At 38.6% G+C, this 27,730-nt stretch overlaps 1 protein-coding gene across 24 annotated transcripts in view; it reads right to left on the bottom strand.

The window, feature by feature from the left end:
- Positions 1-27,730, bottom strand: part of SLC25A21 (solute carrier family 25 member 21) — a 463,129-nt gene that overhangs the window by 240,747 nt on the left and 194,652 nt on the right. For 8 of the 24 annotated variants that reach the window (XM_036256725.1, XM_036256732.1, XM_036256740.1 and 5 more), the window contains 2 exons: positions 9,860-10,031; positions 9,266-9,356 (listed from right to left, as the gene is read on the bottom strand). The exons of 2 other annotated variants lie outside the window; for them this stretch is intronic. In XM_036256725.1, the coding sequence (XP_036112618.1) occupies positions 9,266-9,356; positions 9,860-9,862 (94 nt within the window). In that variant the 5' untranslated portion in view covers positions 9,863-10,031. Of the gene's footprint in view, positions 1-8,685; positions 8,769-9,265; positions 9,358-9,859; positions 10,032-11,181; positions 11,568-13,231; positions 13,304-14,602; positions 14,681-27,730 lie in introns of those variants that run through there. 14 more of the 24 variants (XM_036256790.1, XM_036256788.1, XM_036256781.1 and 11 more) reach the window with 12 other exon arrangements.

The following is a 27,730-nucleotide window of genomic DNA, read 5'->3' as shown; positions in this document are numbered from 1 at the left end:
CCTAAAATTAGTATGTGGAATAGCACCTGGGTGAGGACCAACTCAGTGGATTTGGAAGAGATTATTACTCTGAACACTGGCTCCAGCAGTAGCTGAGGTATTTAAATACATTGGCCCTTATAGATTGAATATCTTAGAATACATCCTAATCTTGCTATACTGCCCCCCACCCCCAGAAGAATGAATTGTAAAACCTATCTGTTCTGTTTCCAACTAACTCTAAAGAGGGCATTTATACAGTAATTCTATATCCCTGAAAAGTTACAGTAACCAAGCCCTTGCAGAATATGCCTCATTTCTTCATATTCGTACATTAGAGGTATTTTCTATGATGCCACTGATGGACAAAATAGCAAGTCAAATTATTGATGTCATAAAATGATATTTTAGACATTTAAAGTGATCTGACCATTTTCAATGCCTATGTAGTTATTTCAATGCAGACATAATCGGAACCTTTCCTTTGTCACTTATTCTCTCTTCCATGGATCTCCTCTTTGTTGGTAGTTCTAAAGATCAAAAGGTGGAGGGACAGAGGGGTACTCTCCTATTTTGTTTTCCTGGCAAATACTAAGGATATTGACACCTCCTTGACAGGGCCAGGTGTTCTCATGGGAGTGTGTAGCAATAGCACACGTTGGAAATTTTTGACTGTGTCCCTATTTTACTCGGTGTAGCTTATGACGCTGCCTCTATTTCGGTGATCAGGAAATAGGCAACTCCACTAACGTGGAATCTAGTATATAGTTTGTGTGGGGGAAAACTTTATCTTTTAAAGCCAACTCATTATATCCACAATGCTCTTGCCTAACCCAAGTATGGAAATAGCAACCCAAACTGACTTGAATCCAGCTTTGTATATATCCCCAAAATATGAATGATGAAATATCTGCTCTGTGGTATCTGAGATCACAGATGTGATAGCAAACAGCTCAGCAGTAGAGAGTGAGCAACCACTTGGGGGAAAAAATCCTCCTATTCCCCTTACATTGTGGAGATCAGCCTTCATTAGGAATTCTTGGTACCCAGCGCACAACTGGAGGCAATGGAAGGTAGCACTCTAAAACGGTGATTTCTTAACGACACCCTAGAGGCCCAGAAGTATTAATGCTGACTTCCTAAAGCATCTAATCTTTCCCAGGGAGCAGTAGGTTCTCCCTCCTGATATATAGTCTGGCTCATTATGACAACATCAAGTACATACCCTTGTCTCTAAAACAACTCAGAAAAATTCATAAATCCCAGCAATATTCACAGCATAAGAAATTATAACAGTCACATGTGAAAAATAAACAGGTACTCCAAAGAGGACTAATTCACTTAAGGAGTAATGCCAGAAACATTAAACATGATAGTTTTGCTTTTAAATAAAATGTGGTTAATTTGATTACTACTTATTTTATTTTTTGCCAGATTTCAATCAATTTTTATGGCAGGATTAAGCTTCTAAGTAGAGTGTGTGTTTTTTTCATAATGGAAGCACTTTTCCAAACTTTACCATGGTTAACTAATGGGAGGTTAACTCTTGTACACTGTGGATCTATGTTTATCCTCAGACGTATTTATCCACAATGCGTGCACATTTAGGTCTGGGTTAGAATGAGTAGGTATGTGTATTGCAGACTCTCATTAATTCATAACAGCTTAAATTGTGATTTTTATTTGGCATCCTACTGTGGAACCCAGTAGAGAATGCCGAACTGCTCAGCTAAACATTTTCAAATCCGTGACTCCCCATCTGGTTATTCAATCAGAACAAAATCCCTGCAAAGAAAATCCTCTTCCTAAAATGTACCCCATTTTCCTGGCTACGAATCATTCTGGAGAAATGTGAACAGTTTGCCTAGTTGTTCAAGGAGTTTATTTGTAGGAAAAACTAACACTATAAATATCAACAGCACTTAGAGGAAAGTAAAGAAAGAATTCCCTCATTCTGCATAATGGCAGGCTTGTTAGAAATAACTACACATAGAAAATTAAAATGTTGCATTTATGATTTGGAAGCATTTTTGAAAGCTTCAAATCACCATGAAACAATCTCATAGGACTCTACTGACATATAGCTACATTAACATCATCATGTTTTATAGAAAGTTCAAAGTAGTGGTAATTTCGTACCTAACACTGTATAAGACCTCATTAAAAATAAATTGAAAAAAAAAAATCTGTTCTAAACAAGTAAGCATATTCTGAGGTTCCTGGAAAAGAATGAACTACTCTCTACCTAGCCTAGGATATAGTGGTCTGTAATAAATATTTGTCAAATGAATACGGACTATCCCACTCACAGTTCATGAGACTTTTGTTCCTAACGAAAAGGTAGAGAATTAGATTCCCGACTTAAGTAGTTTTTAACAAGGTTTTTATAGAGATACTCTATTTGGATTAATAATGTTTTAAATGTGTTTTTCATTGCTTTAGTTCATTGGCTGTCCCTGACTTGGAGAAGAATGAAAAAAGTAAACATTGTAATTATTTTTTTCTTCTTAAAAGGTAAATCTGTTTCCAATTAGACAATATTAAATAAAAGAAGCTTTTTATGAGCAATAATGGAAAAGTGACAGAAATTGCATGGGTTAGATATAGCAGGCTTGGCTATAATGTTAAATAGAATAAACAGCATGCAAATATTGAATGTTGAAAAACATCCTATGTTTTTAAATAAAAGATGGTTCGTTAGGTCTTTTACCTTTAGGCCCTGGCCAGTTTTCTCAGCAGTTAGAGCGTTGGTCTGCAGACCAGAGAGTCCCAGGTTCGGTTCCCACTAAGGGCTCGTACCTTGGTTGCGGTTCGTCCCCAGCCCTTGTTGGGGTTGTGTGGGTGGCAACCACTCATTGTGTCTCTCTCACATCAATGTTTCTCTCTCCCTCTCTTCCTCCCTCTCCCCTCCTGCTCTATCTGAAAATAAATGCAAAAATGTCCTCCAGTGAGGATAAAAAAAAGAAAAGTCTTTTACCTTTAGGATACAGAAAACATATTTAAGGGGCAAAGGTGAGTCACCTTCATTCACTTAAGAAAGAACTGACAAGAGATTGGAATATGTCTTTTCTCCAAGATGTCTGCTGTCAGTTTTTCCCTCCGTGTGTGTAACCATCCCTCCTTTATGGACTGGAGACTACTCTTTCATGCTCTTGAATCTGGTCTGGTCTACAACTACTTTGCTCAATAGACTATGACATCAAAAGACTTCCAAGATTAATTTATAAGAAGGCTTGCACCTTCCACCTGCACCCTTGGAGCACTCACTTCTGGGGGAAGCCAAACACCGTGCAAGAAGTCCAGCTACTCTGACAATGACATGCTGTGAGGAAACCAAACACAGCCAACGACGAGGCCTCTTGAGAGAGAAAGGTCCGACCAGTCATTATAACCTGGCAGGGGATATGTGAGTTAAGAAGCCTTCAGAGGGTTCTACCCTCAACTGCAGCGAGCTGAACCCCATGTGAGAACTGCCTTGCTGAGCCTACCAGTCCTCAGAAACAGGAGACATGTAAGTCAGTTGTTGTTTTAAGCCACTAAGTTTTGGCAAGCTGAAAACACCACGAAAATCAACATTAGTCAAGTTCTCAGAATAACAATGAACAGTGTTCTCCTGTTGAATGTTTTAAAAACCAGTGAGATTTTAGAATAACATAAGGTAGGATCCTAACTAACATTCACTATTCCACAAGTTGCTAAAATCAGAAAGCTAGGAGTCATGTTAAACTCTCCCCTTTCATTCAGTCCCCTCATCCAAATCAATCACCAAATTCTCTAGTTACTATTGCTTGATTCTCTCTATTCCTCCTCATTCACATTGCCATGCCTTATATAAAATTTAAACTTCTTGTTTAATTACTCAACTAATGGTCCTTCCTTCAGACCATCTAACCCGCCCCCCATCAAACCCCTGCTCTATCATCTATAATCCAACCCTGTATATTCTTCATACTACCATTGATAATATTTTCATAGAAAATTTAAGCTTCTTTCTCCCTACAATCCTTCAATGGCTCTCAGTAACTGTTACAATGAGGTTTAAACTCCTCCATCTAACACCTGAGGGCCTTCATGATCTGACATCCTCCCGCCTTCAAGTGTCATCCCCACCATGCTATTTCCCATAAATCTATTGAACCATATCAAAGTTCTTGCAGCTTTCTGAGGGAGTCATGTGCCTGAGTACTGGCTTTCCCAAATGCTCTGTATTCTGTTTACATCACCTATCCTTTTGCCTTTTTCAATAATTCCTACTTGTTCTCCAAAATTCAGCTCAAAAATCACCTCTTCTAGGAAGGCTTCCCTGAATGGGTCTAAGTTTGACACCTCTCCTCAGAACTCCAATGGATTCATTTACTTTTTTACCTGTGAGTTCCTTGCACTGTGAGTTAATTTCCTGATTCCCTTATTTAAAGTATGGGAGGCTGGTATTATGTCTGACACATAGTAGGTCCTCAATAAATATTCCTTGAAGTAGAAAATGGATTATTGAAAGTCATGCTATTTTCATTTATGCAGCGAAAAATCACACAATATCACTTTCAACTGTGAGTAGGAAATTGTATTTCTGAGGAAGAGCATACAATTTATTTTTAATATGTTTTTATTGATTTCTTTTTTTTTTTTTTTTTTTTTTAGAGAGAGATAGAAACATTGATGTGAGAGAGAAACATCAATCAGCTGCCTCCTACATGCCCCCTACTGTGGATCAAACCCACAACCAGGGCATGTGCCCTGACCAGGAATCAAACCTTGACCCCAGTCCATAAGATGATGCTCAATCCACTGAGCCACACAGGCCAGGCAGAGCATGCAACTTAAATTACAGGCAAATAAGAAGCTTCTCAGAGGACATCATCTGAACAACAATGAGGAGAGCTTGCCAGACAGAGTGGAGAGCTGGAGTGTCCTAGGAATGTGAGGTTGGTATGATGGGAAGAAACCAGGAGATGGGAGACTCTGAGAAGAACATTATACTTTATTATGGAAACAACAGGGAGCCATTAAAAGATGTAAAGCATAAGAGAAACATTGGAGTTACATGTTAGAAAGTTTAAGTGTGGAAAATTGATTAAAGAAGAGATAGAAAGCAGGGAGGAACAGTTAGTAGTCTAAGGCAATTATTCAGGTAAATTCAAAAGACATGGAATTAGCCCTGGCCAGTTTGGCTCAGCGGTTAGAGCATCGACCTGCGGTCCGGAGAGACCCGGGTTCGGTTCCCGCTAAGGGCATGTACCTCGGTTGCAGTTTGTCCCCGGCCCCTGGTTGGTCGTGCGGGTGGCAGCCACTTGATGTGTCCCTTTCACATCGATGTTTCCCTCTCTCTCTCTTCCTCTCTCTCCCTCCCACTCTATCTGTACAAAAAATGGAAAAATGTCCTCGAGTGAGGATAAAAAAAAGACATGGAATTAGAATTGACAGGATTTATTAACTGACTGGACGTAAGGGAGGGGCCACTGGAATGGCTCTCAGAACTATTGCTCCATATCCTTTTGTGGATGGTGGTGCCACGTGAAAATATAGTTACATTAAAAATGGCGTGGAAATAGGAAATGCTGCTACACTGTTGGTTAGGAATACACAGAGTAAACTACTTTGCAGGATATTTTGGCAATTCCTATCAGACTTTAAAATGTATAACATTTTTAGGAGTCTTTTCTTTAGAAATGATAACAAATGTATACAAACACATATGGTTTAAAAATGTTCACTATAACATTTGTAATACTAAAATTTTGGTAAAAATTCTTATGCCCATCATTAATGGAACAGCTAAATTTAAAACTTGACAGTTATAAAAATAATCACAGGAATGTAAAGTACAGCATAGGGAATATAGTCAACAATACTGTAACAACCATGTACGGTGTCAAATGGGTACCGTACTTATTGGAGTGACCAATTTGTAAAGTATATAATGTCAAACGAATATGTTGTTCACTTGAAACTAATATAATATTGCATGTCATTTGAAATTTAAAAATAAATTAACTTTTTAAAAATTAAAAATATATAGTTAAATTCATTTTTAAGGACTTTTAAGAATTTAATCATGTATTTTGAGCTAATTAGAGATGTTTTGTAATGTAAAAGGGATGATGTTTTGACAGAGGTGATTATGACACTGGTACCCATTTGCTATGAACTAGTCATGAAATATGATTCTTTTGGATTATGCTATAGATTCTCTTTGTGATCCCAAAGAGTTACTTAAACTTTCTGAACCTCAGTCTTGCAAACTCTTCCATACAAATAAGAGAAAAAATATGCCTCTTAGATAATTCAAGAAAGCAATTCAAAAGTAAATTTGTCAATGTGGTAATTTCTGTTTCTGAAAGGCAAAATGAAATACAATCTCAATTTCTAGCTCTATTAATTGTTTTTAAAGGAGAAGGCTTATATGATTTCAAATGGCCCTTTCAGCTCTAAAGATCAATAACTCCCTAAGTCAGAACACTTGGCTGGAGCTACATTCTACCCAGATCAGTGGCTGATCCTCAACAAGAACCAAGGGATTTATGTGGAGGTAGGTTGTCCTATTTAAACACTTCCTGCTGAGAGTAGTACTTCCTTTTATTTGTCTTAATGGTCTTCTGTTCTTTATCATGCTACTTTTTAATATGATGTTTTCATTTATTTAGCCAACATTTATTGAATGCCTACTATGTGCCAGGCACCACACTGGGTGCTGGAGAAACAAAATTAAATATAAGACATGCTCCCTTTTGTTACATTTTTTTTTAACTATAAACCATATTCAAGCCAAAATACATCATCTTATAAAGTAATATTTATCATGTACATGATCCTGCTCTAGGAACCATGCCAGGCTACCCCATTAAACTTGATGGGCCTGAGAATAGTAAAACTATACACTGCATAATGTATTTATAGTATATAGCAAGGCAACAAGGTCCCCTGAGAAGGGAAGGCAGGAAAACTGAAAAATCATTGTGCATGCACTTGGAACCCAGAACATTTGCAAACTCCCTGACTACTTTGTGACTCCATTTCTTTATCTACAAAATGAAGATAATAAGGCCTAATTCTAACATTCCTAACAAATAAGTAAAAATACATTGAATACTTTGAGCTTGGGAAAAAAAAAAGCACTAAATAAATATTAGATATTGTTGTTTGGTAGCATTACATAAAATCACATTAAAGTCAAAAGCCTGCTGAGGTTACTCTAATGGAAGCTTAAATCCCAAGATGAAAGTGATGTAAGTGGAATAATTAAAATCAGGACACACCCCTCATCGGATCTAGTTAGACACTAAAATTAAAACTGAACCTAGCTGTATGACTGAAAGAGGGTTCCTCACACAGCACAGAACTTACAAGATGTCCAATTTGTGTCTCTAAAGTTGGGAAGGCAAGCATGAGCTCTACGTGGGTTGACCACTCTTGGATTTTAAAAATGAATCTGTACCTGGTTGCAGTTTTCAGAGAGAAACCCCAACTGGTGGACATGCCTCCATTGAGGATCATGCTACCAGCTCTCCAGTACCCAAACAAGGGCATTCCATGCCAGGTATTTGATGCGTATCAGCTTCAACAGCAGAACCATTTGTTCATTTTGAGAGGTCAGCTGTAATAAAGCTCATTTGTCTTTGCTCAAAAACTTTACTTAGGTTTTGTCCAAACGTCTCATTATCAAATATCTAGGCTCTTGAAGAAGACAATTTGTCTCGAAATTTTTCTTGCCAAGCTACTCAAAGCTAAAGCAGACACCCAATGGAGAAGCTAAACTTATTAAACCTCCACATGAGAACTATCTCTAAGCTCAGCAAGAGGAATCAAGAAACTGTTCAGGCCCAGCCAGTGTGGCTCAGTGGTTGAGCATCGACCCACATGTCAAAAGGTCATCGGTTCTATTACCGCTCAGGGCACATGCCCAAGTAGTGGGCCCGATCCCCAGTGGGGGGCAGGCAGGAGGTGGCCAAGCGATGTTCTCTCTCTCCCTCTCCCTTCCTCTCTCTCGAAAATTAATAAAGAAAAACAATTTTTAAAAAAGAAAAAGAAACAGAAAGAAACTGTGTAGTCCCCTCCTCGAGTCCCTAGATGGAAAGCTTCCCTGATTAGGGAAGTAACACACTTCTTAGCAATATGGAGGTATTTCTTTCTTTCTGCTCCTGCACTGTAGATATGAGGTTAACAAGGAGCAGAGCAATGTCTCCTCTTTCTTTTCACCTCACCCACAGCAATTTTTTTAGTTACTGAAAGAGGGAGTCAATAATAAAGATGGGCGAGGAGATTTTTGGATCCCAAGAATCCAGCACCATAAGGTTCTCTGATGCTAAACATGGCCGAAGGTTGAAAGCAAACCCCAGGAACAGCTTTCGACTACAAGCTAGCATTCAGGGAGAGTGGATGGCGGAAAAAGATTAGCTGGAAAATTATCAAACTTTAACTAGATTTTTTAAGTTTTAAAATAATGTTCTCAAAATGTGTATTTGGTTAGACCCAAATTGTTTTAAAAAGAGGCCTACTTGAATGATAAGTGCAAAATGCTTGCTTATTAATCTTTTAGGACTTGAGTAGAGAATCATTGTTTGAATCTCAGGCAAAGCATATGCCGTTCAGTATTGACTTTAATCCAGGGGACCTCACACACTTTTAGGAAAGGTGACTAGGTCTCTTTAGAAAGGTGAGTCTCTATAATTAAACTAAGCAAGAGCAAGCCCATAAATTCCAGTCACTTACATGACTTTCTGAGCAACATATTTCAGGGTATTAAAATTCGTAGACTCAAGTTCTCCCTTTTGCCAAAGCTGTATCTCTTTTATCTTGGGAGATAAAAAAAAAAATTAAAAGAATGTCATCCCTCGAGAATTAACTCTTCATTTATATTAAAGCTATAAATCACCAGCCACCAACCACTGACTGAAATTAATGATCCCTGTTCCTACGCCATTTCCACTTAACTTCCAATTCTCCAGGATGTGCGGGGTGGAAAGAAGGAGGCAGAACTCTGCTTTTGGTTTACAAAGTGTAGTGATTAAAATTCTCACTCTTGCTCTCTAATCAGATTTTACACACACACACACACACACACACACACACACACACACCATAGAGGAGCTGAGATTTTGAAACTTTTTTATGTCTTTTATTCCCAAAACTTTGTTCAAGGTTCATTTATTAAGCACCTACTATGTTTTCTAGGTACTATTTTCATGTTAGTAGGCTTGATTTTTCACTTTTGGGGTTTCACTTCACAAAATACTTCAAACAACCTACCCCCAACTACCCCTGTCAAATATTTACATACATATATACATACATATGCACATACATTTGTATCCAGCAGCTAAAACCTTCTGGTTCCCCATCTTCCTCCCGACGGCCGTCACCAGGAAGGGCTCCCAGTAACCCTATCGGCATATTTCAAATGGGGATGATTAATTCAAGAGATCCCAGAGGGCTTTCAATCCAGTCTAAATTCCATACTTTGCACTGCCACCTCCAAACATCTACTCAGGATCCTAAAGCTTTGGGCTGGTCTAGAGTCCTCACTGTCCACACAATGTCCACAATGCTGTTCTGGTTCAGTCCCTTCATCGTCTACAGGGATCTCCTAACAGGAGAGTTTCGAATCATAATTAAATTTCTTCATTCCTCACATCTTTCCATTTCCATTAATCCTGGCATGGAGCAGGCTGCTCAGGCATGGGACTGACCCAGAGCTGAGCCTGAGCAGTTACCCTGTCTGCTGACACTCTCTCGAATACGGGAACTGCTTTGAAGGATTCTCTCACTATAGGAAAGATGGCATCGCTATACCCATTATGACTCTCTTTCTAGGTTAGTCTTGATAACTAAATTATTTTTAGGAGCAAACAGGTTTATATGGGAGCCACCTAGTATCTATACTCACCATGAATTTTTAGTGGAATAGAGCCACATTATTTCATTGATGTCACTGTTTAACATCAGATTGATTCGATGGTTTGACGTCAAATTTTCCTCACTGCCATCTCCTCGAGTGTATCAGACTGCAGTACATGTTAAACCGAACAGAACACTGTTTGCAAATCCAGCAAAGAAATCTGGAAGAGGGGTAGCACCCTGTAAGTTTTATTATGATACATGTTTATATCTAACTATGAAAAACAAGGTCATGGACAGTCAGATTTTTCATCTCCATTTTAAATGTCAGAGTGTCTGTAAAATAACATATTTGTAGGCTTTTCTTTTAAAAGACAAAAAGATTTGGATTAAAAGACAAGAAGATTTTCTTTTAAGAGACAAAAAAAGGGGGGGAGCATCTTAAAGTCCTAAAAGTTTAAAGAGTAGAATTCTGCATTCTTTGGATGTCAAGGAAGAAACAATTTGTTTCTAAATGATGGAATAGTTACTCCGAGGTAAATTATTCCACAGTTTCTTCAGCTACTGGTACTGGTTTTTATCTCTTTGTACTATCAGCTTTGCAAACGTCAGGCCAACAATCGCAGAGGTTGTGAGAACCCCATCAGGGGAAATCAATCCTAGTCAGGCTAAAGAAACTTGCATCTGCATTTCTTCCAAGCTGAATCACAAACAGTCCCCACCCATCATGATCCCTCTTCAAATAATTTCTTCATTTACCTGTGTGGCACTTCCTGAAAGTAAGGAATGGGCTTGACTGGATGAGCTATTATCTCCTTGAGATTTGTGAAGAACCCAAACAGACTGGAATGCTTTTCCTGACCCTCCCACCACCTCCCCTCCCCATTCCTGGTACCCTGGCCACTGTTTGCCTTTTCTCAGTTTCTGTGTTGCTCAAGGCAGATAGATAAGCCCTGTAAGTGATTACCACCACCCTGCATTAGCCTTCAAAGCCACTGACAATTTTTCCACATTTGGTAACTGATTTGTGATAGAAGTGTTGACAATGTAAAGTGATAACTAAATCACAGACCAGAACTTCTCAGAATAAATGGAAAAATCACCCAAAGGCTCTCTGGAAACCGTTTCCCAAGGATTTCACCCACAGATCTGTTCAAAGGGCATGGGTGAATTGTAAGGCAAGATCTATTTTTATTGTTTTTTTTTTTTTTTAATCAGCAGAAATACAAAGAACAGTGGTGTTCAATACGATAGTTTTAAAATGAATTTCATTTTTCCACTTTATGTTTTCCGATCATCTAGAAGAAAATCATATAATTTCCGAATTTGGGATGCTAGAAGAATGACAAACTTTGATTCTCATTTCCATACATAATGAGCGTGTATACAGATCAGCCTTGCCTTCCTGCCACAGGCACTCACGCTGCTCAGCGTTCATTTGTGATCGTGTAGCTGGAGGTACAAGGATGCAGCCAGAGTTCTCTCTATAGCACAAGGACAGGTAGGTATTACATTTCAGCTCGAGAGACAAACAGAAATAATAAAGGCAGGAGAGTTGGCTAAATATTTGCTTCCCTTCAGAGCACTGCTACGTTTACTTCTGCTGTTGATTGAAGGCCGGCTGTTGAACAAAGCCCTGCCGTCACCCGGCAGAAACCATGGTGTCTGACTAAACTGAAGCGACGCCCAGTGCCTTGTCCCACGCTGTCCCACGCTGTCCCACGCTGTCCCACGCTGTCCCACATTGTCTTGGGTGCCTAGAAAGAATACTTCCAATGACGAACCCTCAGAAATGTCGTTCCGAGGGTAATTTGGAGTGGACAGCTGTTCTCTGACTGACCTTTTCCTTCTGAGGACACCAGACTAAGTTAAGAATGCCTCCACAAATAAGGCCAAGGGAAGGACAGAAATGCTCTTGCTTCACCATATTCAAAACCCAGCGACGGGGGCAGCAAAGTAGAGAGGGACCTTGGTTTCCTCTGCACACGGGCTGCCCAGTGGCAGCCTGCAGTGCCATGTCAGTTTAAAAGGGCAGCGCTCACTCCTCTGACTCTTTCCACACCCACTAGGTGCCCTGTTCAAGGTGAAGGCAATACAGTAGTGGGGAGTAAGACATGATAAAGGAAACCATGTAGCACAATTTTGGATCATAAAGGAAACAAACAAACAAAGAACAGGATAGAGAAACAGGGCAGAGAGAGGCGGTGAATGGAGAGGAGATGCTCTGTCAGGTGCAGGGAGCACTAGCCGTGCAAGGGGCGGAAGAGCAATCCCTGCAGAGCCCAGCAAATGCACAGGCCATGAGGTCAGATAGGACAGAAGGTGCTCAAAACTCAGCACTGAGGAAAACGTCATTTGGTGGTGTTTTGAGGACTGAGTTTCTAACCCATATCTAAGAAACAAAGACACAAAAGTCTATAATAAACAAGTACAAGTCAACTAAATTTATTTGTTTGTTTATTTGTTTACTTATTGTTAATCCTCCCCCGAGGAAACTTTCCCATTGATTTTGAGAGAGAATGGAAGAGAAGGAGGGAGAGAGACAGAGAAACATGGACGTGAGAGAGACATATCTTTTTTTTATTTTTTTTTATTCTCACCCGAGGTCATTTCTTTTTTTATTTTGTTCAGATAGAGTGGAAGGGAGAGGGAGAGAGAAACATCAACATGAAAGGGACACATTGAGTGGTTGCCACCCACACGACCCAACCAGGGCTGGGGACAAACTGCAACCGAGGTATGTGCCCTTAGCGGGAACCGAACCCGGGTCTCTCTGGACGGCAGGCCGACGCTCTAACCACTGTGCCAATCCGGCCAGGGCTAGAGAGAGAGAGACATATCATTTGATTGCCTCCCCTAAGGCCGTGGATGAACCTGCAACCCAGGTACTTGCCCTTGACCAGGAATCAAACCTGTGACTCTTTGGTCCACAGGCCGACACTCTAACAGCTCAGCCAAACTGGACAGGGAAATGCAAGTGTGTGTGTGTGTGTGTGTGTGTGTGTGTTTAATCAATCTGTTACTTTGGATATTTTCTGGAGAGAACACTTTATTATTCTCTTTTTTTTTTTCAGGGACTAAATATAATATTTGACTTTTTAATTTTTACTTTTTTTATTTTGAGTGCTCAGGGAACGCTGTGATGAGACCTGACATTTCCACTATTGATTTAGATTTTTTTCTCAAACATAGCCCCTGAAAGCATGTTTGTTGTAAGCTATATACCAGTCCCCCTGGTGAATCTTTTCGTACTTTATCTTTCTTAGAGAAGCTTCTCCTGGCAACACCTAGATGTTGATTTAAACTGACCCATGAATGGCAACAACTCAAATCCCTATGGCACAGGGTGGACTGTGCCCAGGGCTTTGACCAGGACTCTGCAGGAGTCTCCTGAGCTAGCACTCTAATTAGGCAGGTTTACCTGATGCCAGACGACAGAGCTCTTCACAAAGGAGGACCACCTTGTTTGTGTGATGGGCAAGCACGGCACTGTTGGAGACCATCACGCTCTGGACAGTGTTAGAGGGACAGCAGGGTAGGATCCTCGGCATCTCTGTATCACCCCCATCCAAGTCTGCATCGCCCCCCCAAGTTTTTGTCTATATGTAGGATCAAATAGGCTTTCTTCTGCTTGATTGATTTTGATTTTTCAGTACATAATAACAAACAATAGCCAAACAATCAATTGGATCACTGAGTAGTCAATCCAGTTTGATCACCATGATCACATCTGGTTATTTTACTCATTTTAATGACCAAACAGAATCAACCATGAAGAAATTTGGGCTCCTTAGCAATCAGTTAATCTCATAAACTTCTAAACAAGACTCTGATGAAAAGCAGTCAAGTTGGGATTGTATATATAGGTATGGCTTATATGATGAGCAAAACACAAATTTATATAAAAAAAAAATACCAGAAATCTATTTTTTTCATTGCATCATTGAAATATATCAACCTGTACTATATTCAAATTTAATTCTCTCATGCTTAGATAATCATTCATGACTTTCAGCTTGTGTTTCTGAAAAATTTTACATGAACCAAATTTTTGAAAATCTAATCGTATTTTAAATACATGAACAGAACTTACTAAATTATCAATCTGTTTATAATCAATAAAGTCCCCTTAAACATGTGTCTAGTGTATATATTAATTTCATCTAACAGGTTTTGCTTAATAGTGAGGTTTTGTTGCAAAATTCTGTTTCCCATACAATTTGTAGCAATTTTTAGTAAACTTAAATTTGTGGTCACACATTTCTGAAAAAAAGAAAAAAAAAAGACAGTCATGTTTCTCTATTGAAAAGAAGTAAAGAGGGAAAGCTTGTTTTTTCCTAATCCAATAAGCTGGAAGCAGGGGGGGGGGGTGTAAATATGAGTTCTCTAACATGCGTATTTCCTTTTGTGAGGGTTCTGACTGCAAGATGATGGAAAAGAACATATTCAGGAGCATTGCTGGAGACAGCGTTTTTGTTCAACGGCTCTGTCGGGTAAACATGACTGCCCCTCTTTCTCATTCCCATAACCTTCTTGCTGTCCACCTAAACCCTTCTGACGTCCCATCTCCAGATTACCTGGAGCTTTTGCTCAAATCTCCCAGAACCCCGTCCCTCTCCTTTCTCCACTTCCACAACCATCTGCCTCTTGTCGCCCTATGTGAAGAAGCCTTTTAAAAAACATGTATTTTATACCAAATAGACCGATGGGTCCTTGGAGGGGGAGTATTCAGTATCTATACTCATGTAATTCAGTTGTACACTACAGTCCCACTTAGGTTTATTCGTCTCACCGAAGGGAACATCACAGATTCCGAAGCCATGAGGCAGGGAAGAGTCAGCACCGTGAGCAGCATTTAAAGAGCAAAAGTCTGAAATGAATAAATAGAAAACGTGGACAATCTTAGTCGCTGAGAATATGAGCGGTAAGAAAGAAGGAAATCTAGTTTCTATTTTGCGTTTCGTTTCACACTCAGGGCCCTTCGCCGCGTCGGACCTGCCTGGGGCTCTGCACCCCGAGTTCTCGGGATGGGCTGAGCCGGACTTTCCGAATCACCGTGGACACACCTCCTTTCCCACATCCTGCCAGAGAAAGGGCATCTAACAAGCAATTGTGAACCGTACACTCTAAAATGCTTATTGCTAAACGCTCACTATTAGACTTAATGCCGGTCAACTTTAAAAACTATCAGCAGTCTCTGAATTAATACATTGTAACATTATCTTATCCCACAGCTAAGCTAGTGTGGGATCGAAGAAGAAGAAAAATGCATTTGAAACCACTGACTTTTCTTTTTTTTCTTCATTTGGTTTCTTTCAAATGTAAAAGAATGAAAGTACATTGATTTCAAGTTTTCAGGAAAGTTTTCTGTCGGATTAAAAAAAGAAATTTACTAATCTGAATGTAGGTTGGGTTTTTTTTAATGGTTGAGCTACAAACCCAAACTCCTAAAAATAGGAGAGTACGGTGGAAATCACAGCATTTTAACTATAAAGGCATGAGTGGTGTCCTTCGACAGACGCCTAAATCAAACACAGAAAAAAGTGACTCATTGCCAGGATATTCAGCGTACTTTTCTTTAATTGCCTTATATAGTTAATAGCCTGACTTTTTTTTTTTTTTAGAAAATAAATTGCAAAGATGCAAGCAACTCAATTACATAATATCTTCCCATGCAACATATCAAAAACAATGAATTTAATTATTCTGTGGTCTGGGTTGAATTCAACACTAAACTCTTTTTATTGAACTTCATAGCAACAAAGAATTTCAGACTTACAGATAACCATCTTTGAAGTTAGATAGAATCCTGACCATACTAGGACTGCTTGATACTGGAAGCGGACAAAGTACAGAATACAGTATCACAACCAGGATTTGGGCCGATCTGAGAAACTGGGGAGAAGTCCTGGGAAGGGATTACAGATATAGAATGACTGGATAGGTCATTTGATCTTGCTTCTGAGACTGAACTTAAAAAACCTCTGTTTCAGATTAAACAGTCCTTCATTGCTTTTCATTTTCTTTTTTTCTGAACATAAAATACTTCCACAGATTAAAAGAAACAACCAGAATGGAAGTAATGGAATTATGCAGTATGTATAATATCTATAGAGGTCCAGAAGGTTCTTGAAATTTGAATAATCCAAGTTTTATTCAAAATGCCACTAAGTAGTATCAAACCAAGCCGTCAGAGCACAGAGTGGCCTTTTCCACAATGTGTGTGATCAGTAACACCAGTGATCCTCTCCCATAAAATACCATAAAACAGAGGAAAGAAATCAGCTCACAGTTTTAGCAATCAAGCTATGCCATTAGCCTAAAAATACAGTTTAGGAAGTCAACGTTTTAGGCTCTCATCATTTTCCAACACTTTGCTTCACACAATTGTACAGAAAATGTTTTGACTATATGTTTGACATTAAACAAATAGGAATGATGACAATAACAATACCGACTATAGCTTTAACTTACATTATCAAGGTAACATCAGATATTTTGAAATTTATATAATTTTAATATAAATCTTGAATCATATCATTCCCACTATTTAAATAAATACTTTTACCACATTACTTTGCATTTTGATGGTCTTTTTTAGGTAGAAAATCTATGGTATATATTTAGTTATGGCATGGGATATTTTTATTGTATTTTCTTACATAGCTTAGGATATGCAAAATTAAATAAAACTATGCATTCACAGATTAATTGTACATACTATTCTTCATTAGTAGTTAAAATATTTACTGCTAATTATTGAAAAATTCAAGTTTTATTTTCAAAAGTAAATTTTGAATAGTGAAACCTTTGAGAGTAGGTGAAAATAAATACTTAATTTTGGAGGTTGTTACATACATAGAATACTATAACAAGTAAATGAATAAATGTATTATCTTCATTCTGAAATGTATAAGAATTTTTCAAATAAATTTAAACATGTAATTTGATGAAGCAAAACAAATAATACATCAAATTACATGTACAGCTCTAACGAAGGAATAATTGTTATCAAGTTGAAAAAGTAATTCCTGAATAACTAACTGGTAAGCATCTAAAATGTTGTTCTTATTTATAAATATGCCAGGCCTCCTTAACTTTATTTATCTTACACAGTTGTTTAATTTTCAAACATTTGAATATCATTCATTGTTTCACAATGAAGATTGACTTCAGACCAAAAATAAAAGATCTTGGTACTTGTAATGAGTTAAATTCATCATACCTTGAATAGTGTTTGAAACTGAAATTCTTGGTGATTAGAAAGCCAGTCTAATGTGAATCTTTTGGGTCAAATTTGGTAAAAATTAACAAACAAAACAAATAAACCAGATATTTAAAATTCATGTCATTAAAGAGGATGGTGGATTAGCTGAAACCCCATCTCCAGAAAAGAATAGAAGCCGGGAGCAGAGCTGTGCTGCCACCTAGTGGAGAAGGCCGTGCAGGAGCCGTTTACTTGGGGGTCTCAGAGGCATGCTGAGAAAAGAACACCTTATTTTAATCTATGCTTTCTCCTACACACATCTGAAAAGATAAAAGTATCTGCAGTGATTTACCTAAGTATGCAACCAAATTTTATGATTTTTAATTTCCTGCAAAGACAAAAACAAAATTTGGAGGAGCGGGGGTGATGAGGAGTAACAAGACAAGCTGTGGTGAAAACTGTAACTGTAAAAACAAGGATTATGCAATTTTCTTTTCCCTTGACGTGTTCTGCCAAACCTGGTCACACTAGTCTATTCTCTGCCAGGCAAACAATTTTTATGAAATCAAGTGACAGCCTGTTTGTAAAGTTCTGCCTGTATTGGGGGCATAAATCACCAAACACTACTTACTCACATGTCTTAACAGTAAATTTGGAATTTTCAAATGTCAATATTGTGTGCAGAAGTATAGGTCTTTTTTTTCACAGTATTTTTAGTAGAAGGGCAAATTTAAATTGGAGCCCTGCCTCCCAACTGTTTTGGGCTGGGGAAAGGTGTGGTTTTAACGGAGAGCTTCTGCCTTCAAAGGCAATGAGTCCCCAGTTCCATGAGCAAGAGAAGGCAGAATTATTATTCCTTGCCAGGGGAGTCATACACCAGTTAAGTTTCCCCAGTGACTTCTTGGTCTCTTCCAATTGTGAGAGTCTATGATTTCCTAAAGAAAATATTTTATTATATTTTTCAACATTGAGAAATGGATTTTAGTTCACTGTCCCTATAAATGCTCCAAGGACTACATCTATCCCCTGATTTCTTGTTATTCATGGAATGGTTGGTAATAATTTTGTGATGAAGACATAGACAGGTCAAATTGTACTAAGCTTATAACAAGACTTACGTGGTGGTAAGTTAGGTGTCAAGATCCCCATAACTGCAACTACCCACTGTTTCTCTAGATCAGCTTTGCTCCATCAAACAGTTGTTTTAAACAGCTAGTATAGTTTTTAGCTAATATAGGATGAGAGAAGTTCATAAACATATTCTGTCCTATTAGTAACCTTTTCCTCATCTTCAATCATGCAGAACAACCTGCTTCCATCCTATGTATTAACCTGATATCTCACACCTAAGCATGTGCCTAAGGCTTATCCTAGTACTATACTGATGCTCAACTTTAAAAACAAATATTTTAGTTAATATAATTGGGTTTATCTCACACAATATTTTAGACATCTAGAAGTTTATTTCAGAGCACATGAATGAACTCTTCCCAAGTCCACACTAGTGGAGGGCTGCCTGTCCCTGCTCTCCTGCAACATGAGAAAACAAGACCAACTGTCCCTTGGGACTTTGAAATTGCAGAACTGCCAGCATAACTCCTTTGGCTCCACACAGCTTACTTAGTACCCAACCTGAAAGCTCTCCCAAGTCAGGTCAGGACGGTTTCTCTTAGAAAACTTACGGATAGACAGGACTGTGTCCTAGACCACCTGATGTGCCTTCCAGTTAGCAACTATCCTTTGGCTGGTTGGGAAACCTCCTAGTAAGAATTTTGATAAACTGATTGAGAGCATATACAATAATCATTTTTTAAATATTGCTTGAAATTATTACAGTATTAGTGAATTTTTAACAGAAGGAATAAAAGGAGAAAACATCAACCGATAGGTCCTAGTTCACTTGCAAGAGAGGCTTCTTTCAAAGCACATCTGAATTCCCTCTGAAATCCCAAATCATGTAAATACAACCTCTGCCCACATCTCGGAGCCACAGTCTTGAGGCCACCTCGGTACCTTTCCAGGTGACCTTGATGAAGAGGTAAAAACGTCTGTCCCTGCAGGCCAGCTGTCAGGATCAGGTCCCGAAGTCTGTCCACACGCCGGGCCCCTGGCCCAGAGTGGCAGGGGACAAGAACAGGATCAACCAGAGCCTGCCCTTCATGGGAGGGGAAAGGCATATCACAAGTAGCAGGAAAAAAGTGAGAGCCACCGTGGGCTAGATGGACTGCTATGGAAATTCAGAGCAAGGGAACTGCCTTCAGCTCAGGGTGGGGATTTGGAGATGATGGTGTCAAGGAAGACTTCCCGGAGGTGGTGGGAATGGTTAGGGCTTGGGGAACCACAACAGGGGAAGAGCAAGCTGCAGAGGAGGAAACATTGCAGATGGTGGCAGGATATCCACACACACCCCCCCACCCCGGCAGACAGTCTGAGGAGAAAGACATCTGTTCCAGCATCAGAAGGGTGGGGCTCCAAGTGGCCAGCTCCACACAGGTATGAACAAGTGACTGCGACTGAAAACTACTGCACATTTGTAAACATGTCTAAGCCCAGGGAATTTACCTGCGGCCTCATTAGCAATGACAAATGTCCTGTTTCTCTCTCCCCGCCCATTCCACCTCTTGTCATTTTTCAAGTACACGAGCATTACTTTAGAAACCAAACCAACAAAACAGAGAACCAAGACTGAGTACCCTAATATTAGACCTACAAAACACCTTCTTTCCTCTGACCACGATTATTATTATTCTAGTTCTCCTGGACTCCCTCTGAGGTCATTATTCATTCTGAAACGCTCCCATACTTGTTTCAAAGCTACTGGGTAATGAGGAGAATCACCTTCATTCAATGAAGAAAGTGGGAAGTATAATGAAAAAAGTAAAGTTAAGAACATTGCTACAAAAGGAGGTAGAAATGTGAAATGATACCATGTACCCAAGTGATATATCTCATTTTTAGCCTTTTAAAAACAAATTTCAACCATAGGATCAAGCTAATCCACTTCTGGTCATAGACCCAAAAGAACTAAAGCAGGGACGAGAAAGGATGTCTCTGTGGAGCAGAGAGCCAACAGGTAGGAGCAACCCAAGTGTTTGACAGATGAATGGATCATCAAAATACAGTACATACATACAGTGGAATATTATTCAACCTTAAAAAGAGAGGAAATCATGACACGTTTCAACATAGATGAACCCTGAAGATATGCTAAATGAAGAAAGCCAGTCACAAAAGGATAAATACTATATGATTCCACTTACATGAGGTACCTAGAGTAGTGAAACTCATAGAGACGGAAAGCAGAATGGCCGTTGCCAGGAAATGGAGAGTCATTGTATAATGGGTACAGAGTTTCAGTTTTGCAAGATGAAAGAGTTAATGATTGCAAAACAATGTGAATATACGTAATGTCACTGAACTATACACTTAAACATGATCAACATGGTCAATTTTATATTATATGTATTTATTAACAAAAACATACCTATTATTCGATAAAGAAAAAAAGTTGAATGAAACAAATTTCACTGTTCAAAATCTAGGAGTTTGAATATATGAATACAAGCAAGCTAGCAACATACTCTCTGGTCCTATAATGTACCTATGATGTGAATGATCTTCATGATTCTGTTAGTACAAGAGAAAAGCATCAGATAAATTAGTAAACACCTACCTCGAGGATGTTGTGGATATAAAACTAATATTAGGTTCAGAACAAGAAATATGGAGAATGATGTGAGCAATCATAAATAATATATGAAACACGTTTGTAAATGCAAATTTACACTGTATTAATATAGTAAAAAGTATAAAAATAGGATGTTAAAAGCTTGGAACAGTGTCTGAAATTATACTCTAGGTGCATTCAAGGATTAATTCCTCTTGCTTCTAAATAATTTCAGTATTTACTAGCCACTAGCCATGATCAAGGTAGGAGGAAGAGTGTGCGTGATTATTTTAAATATAACTCATTAAGTTTAATTAAGTATACCATAAATAAACTTATGTTTTATCAGTTATTAATGCCAAAAATATATAACCCCATTGGTAAATAACAGCAATAGTAATTCCAACAAAAACTTAATATTTGTGTTTTTAAATTTTTCAGTGACATTAACATGTGTTCCCTTAAACTTCTATTTTATATACGCATCTGCCTGCCCAATATAATCAGCATTAAGAAAAAGACCTGCTAAATACTAAGTAGGTAAAATTTTTCTTCCATAAATCATTACTTCAAATGTGTTGTCACAATTCTCAAATGTCCAATTAATTAAAATTCGAGGAACAGTTGGTTTTACTCAACAACTGTCCAGCCTAGCAGTCCCCTGAAAGATGGCCACCCCCATAATCTCAATAATACCTCCAGGCTGTCAGCATGTTGTGGCCTGAGCATGAAATCGAACTTGACAGATAATGGAAATGAGCTATTAACACAAACCAACCTGTGCTCAGACCATGTTTTAATATTTTATGTGTGTTTATTTGGCATGATATTGCAACTTTTTTTTCAGACTGTCATGGAGAAATCCTATCCTGGAAACTATTTCTCTTTTGTAATATGTTTATTTATTTATTTATTTATTTATTTATTTGAGAAAGAAGATGAGGAGAGTGAGAGAAGGAGGGAGGGGGAGAGAGAGAGAGAAGAGAGAGAGATTTGTTGTTCCACTTATTTACACATTCATTGGCTGATTCTTGTATGTGCCCTGACCAGAGATCGAACTCACAACCTTGGCGTACCGGGATGATACTCTAAGCAACTGAACTACTCTGCCAGAGCTATAATATGTTTTCTTGTTATTGTTAAAAACTTATGTAATTCCATATCCTTCAATCCCCTCACCCCACCTCATGTGCTCAGCAAAAGTTTCTAAAAGTTATTTAGTAGTTTGCTCTGAGGCTGTTTCAACTCTCGCCTTTTGAAACAGCCCATAAGTGATAATGAGAAAGAGAATCCGATTACATCTACCTGCATAGCTCAGCTGCACACCAAGTAACAATAAACAGGCATTCTTAAATCACAGCATTTCACGGGAAATGGGGCAGAACCTGTGTATTTTAACAACTTTTTACAACTAGTAACCACTACAGCATTTATTTTACTTTCTCAAAGAAAACCAGAGAAGGTTCCTAATTTAAACTAAAGGGTCTTTCAGCCTTGAAGACAAAAAGCACTTCTGCCTCGCACCTGAGTAATAATATGAGATGTGTCCAGGTGAACTGAGAAGACTGGATTCAAAGATAGTTTGTCTTCGGCCAGTCTGGAACATATGACTCCTTTCCAGCCCTGCGATCGTTTATCATCCAGCAAAGAAAGGCTGGGGTTTCGCTCCACAAACACAGTGGTGGTCCTCAGCTTATGATGATTTATCATGTCTGCTCTGCAATGCATGACAGGCTGTTCCAAATGGTCTCTCGTATACCAACACCCACATGTGATGGTATTTTAGGTCTGATTTACTTCGGTGCCACTACACAAGAGTTTTGGTCACCTGCACACATTTTCCCTCTTACATGTGACACTCAAAGCACATTTTAGGGAGCACTTTATTTTCAACGATATATATCTGAACATGTAGAGCAAAAGCATCTCGAGTTTTATTGGGTTAGTAACCCGATACTCATTTTTTCTCTTAGAAGGGACTGTTTTTAAGACTTAGAAGTATTGCACCCAAAACACATTTTAGGCATTACTCTATTTTAAATGATATGTGTGTAGAAATAGCGAGAGCTTCTCAGGGAATGTTGGATTAGTAACTAGATACGTATTTTTCCTCTAAGAAGGAACCATCATGACTCCAAAATATGAATATTTTATAAGAGCACAGAAAAATATAGTCTTAATAAGAAGGAGCTTTAGCTCTGATGGAAATGTGGACACATCGGCTTGAAATCCAGTTCCTAAGTGTGCAATTATGCCTACAAATGTGTATCATGTACACATTCAACTACAGACACAGCTGTAAATACTACCTTATGTATGATATACCTAGGTGGTCAGAATCTGTAGATAAAGACAAAGGTTCCAATTTTTTAAATGTGTTACCCTAGTTAGCTGGGATATTACAAGTCAGAACACAATAGATTTTTAGAGTTAGCTGGTGTATAGATTTAGACACTTTCCTTAGATAAACATTATAGGCTGAGTTTCGAGGCTCCATTAGACCATGAATGGATTCTGTTCAGCTTGTCATTCTCAGCAAGGATAAGTTACAAATCCATGACAGATAGTTTGGCAGAGACAAATATGATAGCTATTAGCCATAAGTGTTGGTTGAGCACTTAAAATATGGCTAGTGTGATGTTTTTTTTAAATGTGACTACTCAAAAATTTGAATTTACATATGTGGTTTTCATTACATATCTGTTTTACTACAATTGACCTCATGGATAAAAGTCACAGGGTGTGAAAACTGGTTGAGAAATCACCTTGTCTAAACTCCTCATTTTACAAACAAGGAAATTGAGGTTTAGATTGATAAAGTAATGGATTCTGGTTAAGCCCAGAATTAGGTATAGATTCTTTAAAAGGCCAGTGTCTACCAATCCAGTTCCTTTCCTTGTAAGTATCACAAAGGGAAAAAATGACTTGTTTCAATTACCACAGTCAAATGTCCCCTACTTTCAGGCAGTTTCAAAACCCTTAGCTCATCTTTGGCAATGTAATGTGAGAAACTCTGACCTTGACTTGTAGTCATCTGTGCAATTGTCTTTATTCTCCCCTTGACTCTGGTGGTGGACACTTATACAAGTCATGCCTTTTATGTACTGTTATTAACATCTGTATTTCAATGAAGATTTAAAATTCATGTTATGCACCAAAAAAAGTTAATTAAAAAGTGAACCAGTTTGTAAACCAAACCAATTCAAAATGAGCTTTAAATCTGTCTTTAGGGCACAATGAATGTTAAATCATCTCTCACATGATCCTTTTCTTTCTCAGGAATTTTCTTGCTTCTCCCAACCCCCTCCCCATCTATCATCCCTCACCCCTTCTATGCCCCATGCCCAAACAAAGGGTTTCTCCTTTCTACAGTTATTTCCATATTTATGGAATACACTTTTACCTTAGTTAAACAATTTTCATTTTTATCGCTAATGCATTGATACAAATTTTAAGTTTATATAGTAATAGCCATTTCCAGATTCCCACTGTCTGAGAGTCTGGAGTTGAGTTGAGATGCAAATGTAAAACAGGATAAATGAGAAATGTTCCCCCAACTCTGAGAATACTGCCCCTCAGCATGGGTTCAAGCACTTTCCAAAGTGGGCAAATAGATAGCAACGGGCTTCTTTAAGGACATCTACTGATGTGTGTGTGTGTGTGTGTGTGTGTGTGTGTGTGTGTGTGTTTAGAGAGAGAGAGAGAGAGAAGGTTCTGTATCCAATATATGGATATAACATGGAACTTTGGGTTAAATCCTGTAAAACAGCTTTCTTTTCTGAAGTATATCTCAGAAATTTTACTATGCTGATGTATAATCTGACTCTCCAAGAGAGGGATGCAGTATGCAGAAAGTTCTCTAAACCTATTTAAACTATGTAAATCCTGTTCTCACAGAGCATCTTGAGAGTATCCCATAGAGCATATTTGGGGAAATGATAGACCATGGAATATGCTGCAAGATACCTTTATAAAACCATGTATTATGTATTGTTGCAGAACAACATTTATTTTATCCAGTAATTTATCCAATAAACTTTATTAGCTTGTTATGGATTGTACTGTGTTCCTCTCCCAAAATTCATAGATTAAAGCCCTGAGCTCCACACTGTGTATTTTGGAGATAGGTTCTTTAAGGAGGTAGTAAAGTTAAATGAGGTCATTGGGTGAGACCCTAATCTGATAGGACTGATGTCCTTATAAGAAGAAGAGACACTAGCCAGGCCAGTGGGGCACAGTGGATTGAGCATCGTCCCATGGACTGAGAGGTCCCAGTTCTATTGTCAGCCAGGGCACATGCCTTGGTTGCAGGCTCGATCCCCAGTAGGGGGCGTACAGGAAGCAGCTGATTGATGTTTCTCACATTGATGTTTCTCTCTCTCTAAAGAATCAACAAAAACATATTAAAGAAAAAGAAAAAAGAAGAAGAGACACTAGAGATCTCCCTCTCTTTCCAAAGGCCATGTGAGGACACAGCAAGAAGGCAGCTGTCTGCAAGCCAGGAAGAGAGTTTCCACCAGAAACCAACCCTACTGGCACCTTGATCTTGAACTTCTGGCCTGTAGAACTGTAGAAAATAAATTTCTTGGGTTTAAGCCACCCAGTCTGTGGAATTTTGTTACTGCTGCCCTAGAAGACTGATACATAGCTCCTCTCATGTTTTAGGGGATGCCAGTGGTGAACAAGCACACACAGTCCCTGGCCACTAGGAGTTTTCATTCTAGTTGGAGGGCAGTGTGAAAACCACTGAGTAACTTTCTGGTGTTACACCAATCAGGTATTTACCTTGTGGTCAGCAACAACTTACCCCACAGCTTAATTTACACCTTCTATTCTCATTGCAGGGGGGTAATCTAATCACTTGTTTTGTAAATTTTTATTTGAAAAAAAATGGACTGCGTGGACTTCTCGACTCTCATTATCTAGAAAAATCTGGAGTCCCAGGAATCAAAGCCCAAGTCCCTCCATTCTTGTCATAGAGTGTGGAAGGACATTCCAACCAGGCAGTGAGAGGTGGACATTCCATGCTCCCCCCACAACAACTTTCCAGGAGTCCAAATGCGAAGTTCCACAATCTAAGTCCCAGACTTCCTCAGCCATGGTTGCTGGAACCACACTGGGAGCGCTCTGTGCCCTTGAATCTCCAGGAACAAAAACAAAAAGGAAGCGATCTGAAGTCAACCCATCTGCCACACTCTATAGAGAGAGCTTTCTCTGTCTCTCTCAGAGACCGTGTTTTGTTGACTGAGCCACACACTATGAACTACTTATCCTTCCTTGATATCACACAAAAAGGGCAATAATTGACTTCTCTCTTGCCGTGACACAAAAAGAAATCGCTAATAATTCCCAAGATAGATAGCCTATGTTTAAGCAATCAATAATTGTGTTCAGAAATAGGGTTTAAGCAATATAATAACTTAAAATAAAGTGAGAGCATTCAAAAATAATATAACAAGGTATTTGGGGACTAGTGGTTAGTTATATTATTTCCACGACACTTGTCTCTGAATCATTACAATACTCTGCATCTCAAAATTTCAAACTCCCTATTGACCAATGCATATACCGTCAATTACTCTGGCCATGTCACTGGGGAAATAAAAGAAACATGGCTTTCCTTATCCGTAGACCTGTTCATTAAACAGAGTCATTTATTTTGTCTACATGTTTGTGCAAGAAACAGATTTTATTTTTGCAAAGAATTGTTTTCGCAAAAGCATCAACAAACAAAATGCACTATTATTTAAACAATTTAATTGTTATTGAGAGGATCTAGTCTAGATCTGGTTATGCTTTCTTGAAAAAGTTATTTACATATTCTGGGCCTCCGTTTCCTCAAACTTAAAATGAAAGGAAAAGTTTATTTGACCTCTAAAATATCCCAAAGTTCCATGATTAAATAGAAAATTCTTGAAACTTCAATAGACTGTAAAGCTATCCTTAAAACTCCATCCTCTCTTACACTTTGCAATTCTAAATTTTAGGCACATATGCTACACTAAAAACATAGGCTGGTTCTACTTAAATTTTAGCCATTGTGAAACTGTCCAGTTGAGCTGTGGTTTTTATTTGATAGCAAGTAAAAGCAAAACAATGCCAACTGCTTCTTACTATTTTCTTTCTAGAAATAGAGACAAGGCCAGTGTCTTGGAAGAAATGAGTCTGAGATTTATACAAATAAACTCACCATGTGTGTGCGTATATAAGAATAGTTCAATATTTTATTTCCATAGTTAAATATCACTGTTCATGCTCACATTGTTTCAAATACTCTGCCGTGTGGTTGGGTAAGAACTGGCATTTCGATACTACTGCAGAGTAAAAAGATCCCCTTCAGGACATACTTATTGCTCTGAGTCTCTTTGTGTATTGGACATGCCCAGGATGCGGAGGGAGTGGGCTGTGGTACTGGCCCTTTTGTTTGGCATCCACTACCTGCACACACTAGGGCCCTGGATGTCAGACCCGTAACCCTCTGGTTACTTCTCCGGAGTCCTGCTGTGGATGCGGGTCACAGTGAGGAAAACTTGGCTTAAATGAGTGGTAATGTCAGTAAATTTCATCAAGTTCAGCTGTTCCTTATCGATGAGGCCGTGGAACTCGGAGTTTTGTATGATTATAGTGGAGGCACAAACAAATCCACTTATTGCAGAAGCATATCTCACTGAAGCAGGCACTAGTCCATGCTACAAATCCTTCTGTCTCTGATGTTGAATTAGGGTCAATTTTGTGGTAAAACATGTTGACCACTAGGAGTTCACAGAGGACGTGAATAGGAAATGTTTGTCAAAAGCTTATTCAATGATAACTTTGCCTCTTCAGAATTGTCTGTGAAGACACTTTACCCTCTTTAAAGCTAATTATATTTTCAGGTAGTCTAACCTTTTGAAAAAAATTAACTGCCTGGATTTACTAATTTCTAATTATTATCAGGACTTGGGAAATGGGTAAACCTAAGAAAAAGGACGCCTCAAATACTGGTGGTCCTCAAACTACAACCTTTCACATACCAGTAAATTTTTTTAATCATGAAGAGTAACAGA

This window comes from Molossus molossus, unplaced genomic scaffold, assembly GCF_014108415.1.
Source record: "Molossus molossus isolate mMolMol1 unplaced genomic scaffold, mMolMol1.p scaffold_m16_p_1, whole genome shotgun sequence".
Classification (NCBI taxonomy): Eukaryota; Metazoa; Chordata; class Mammalia; order Chiroptera; family Molossidae; genus Molossus; species Molossus molossus.
This window is presented reverse-complemented; position numbering and strand designations above follow the sequence as displayed.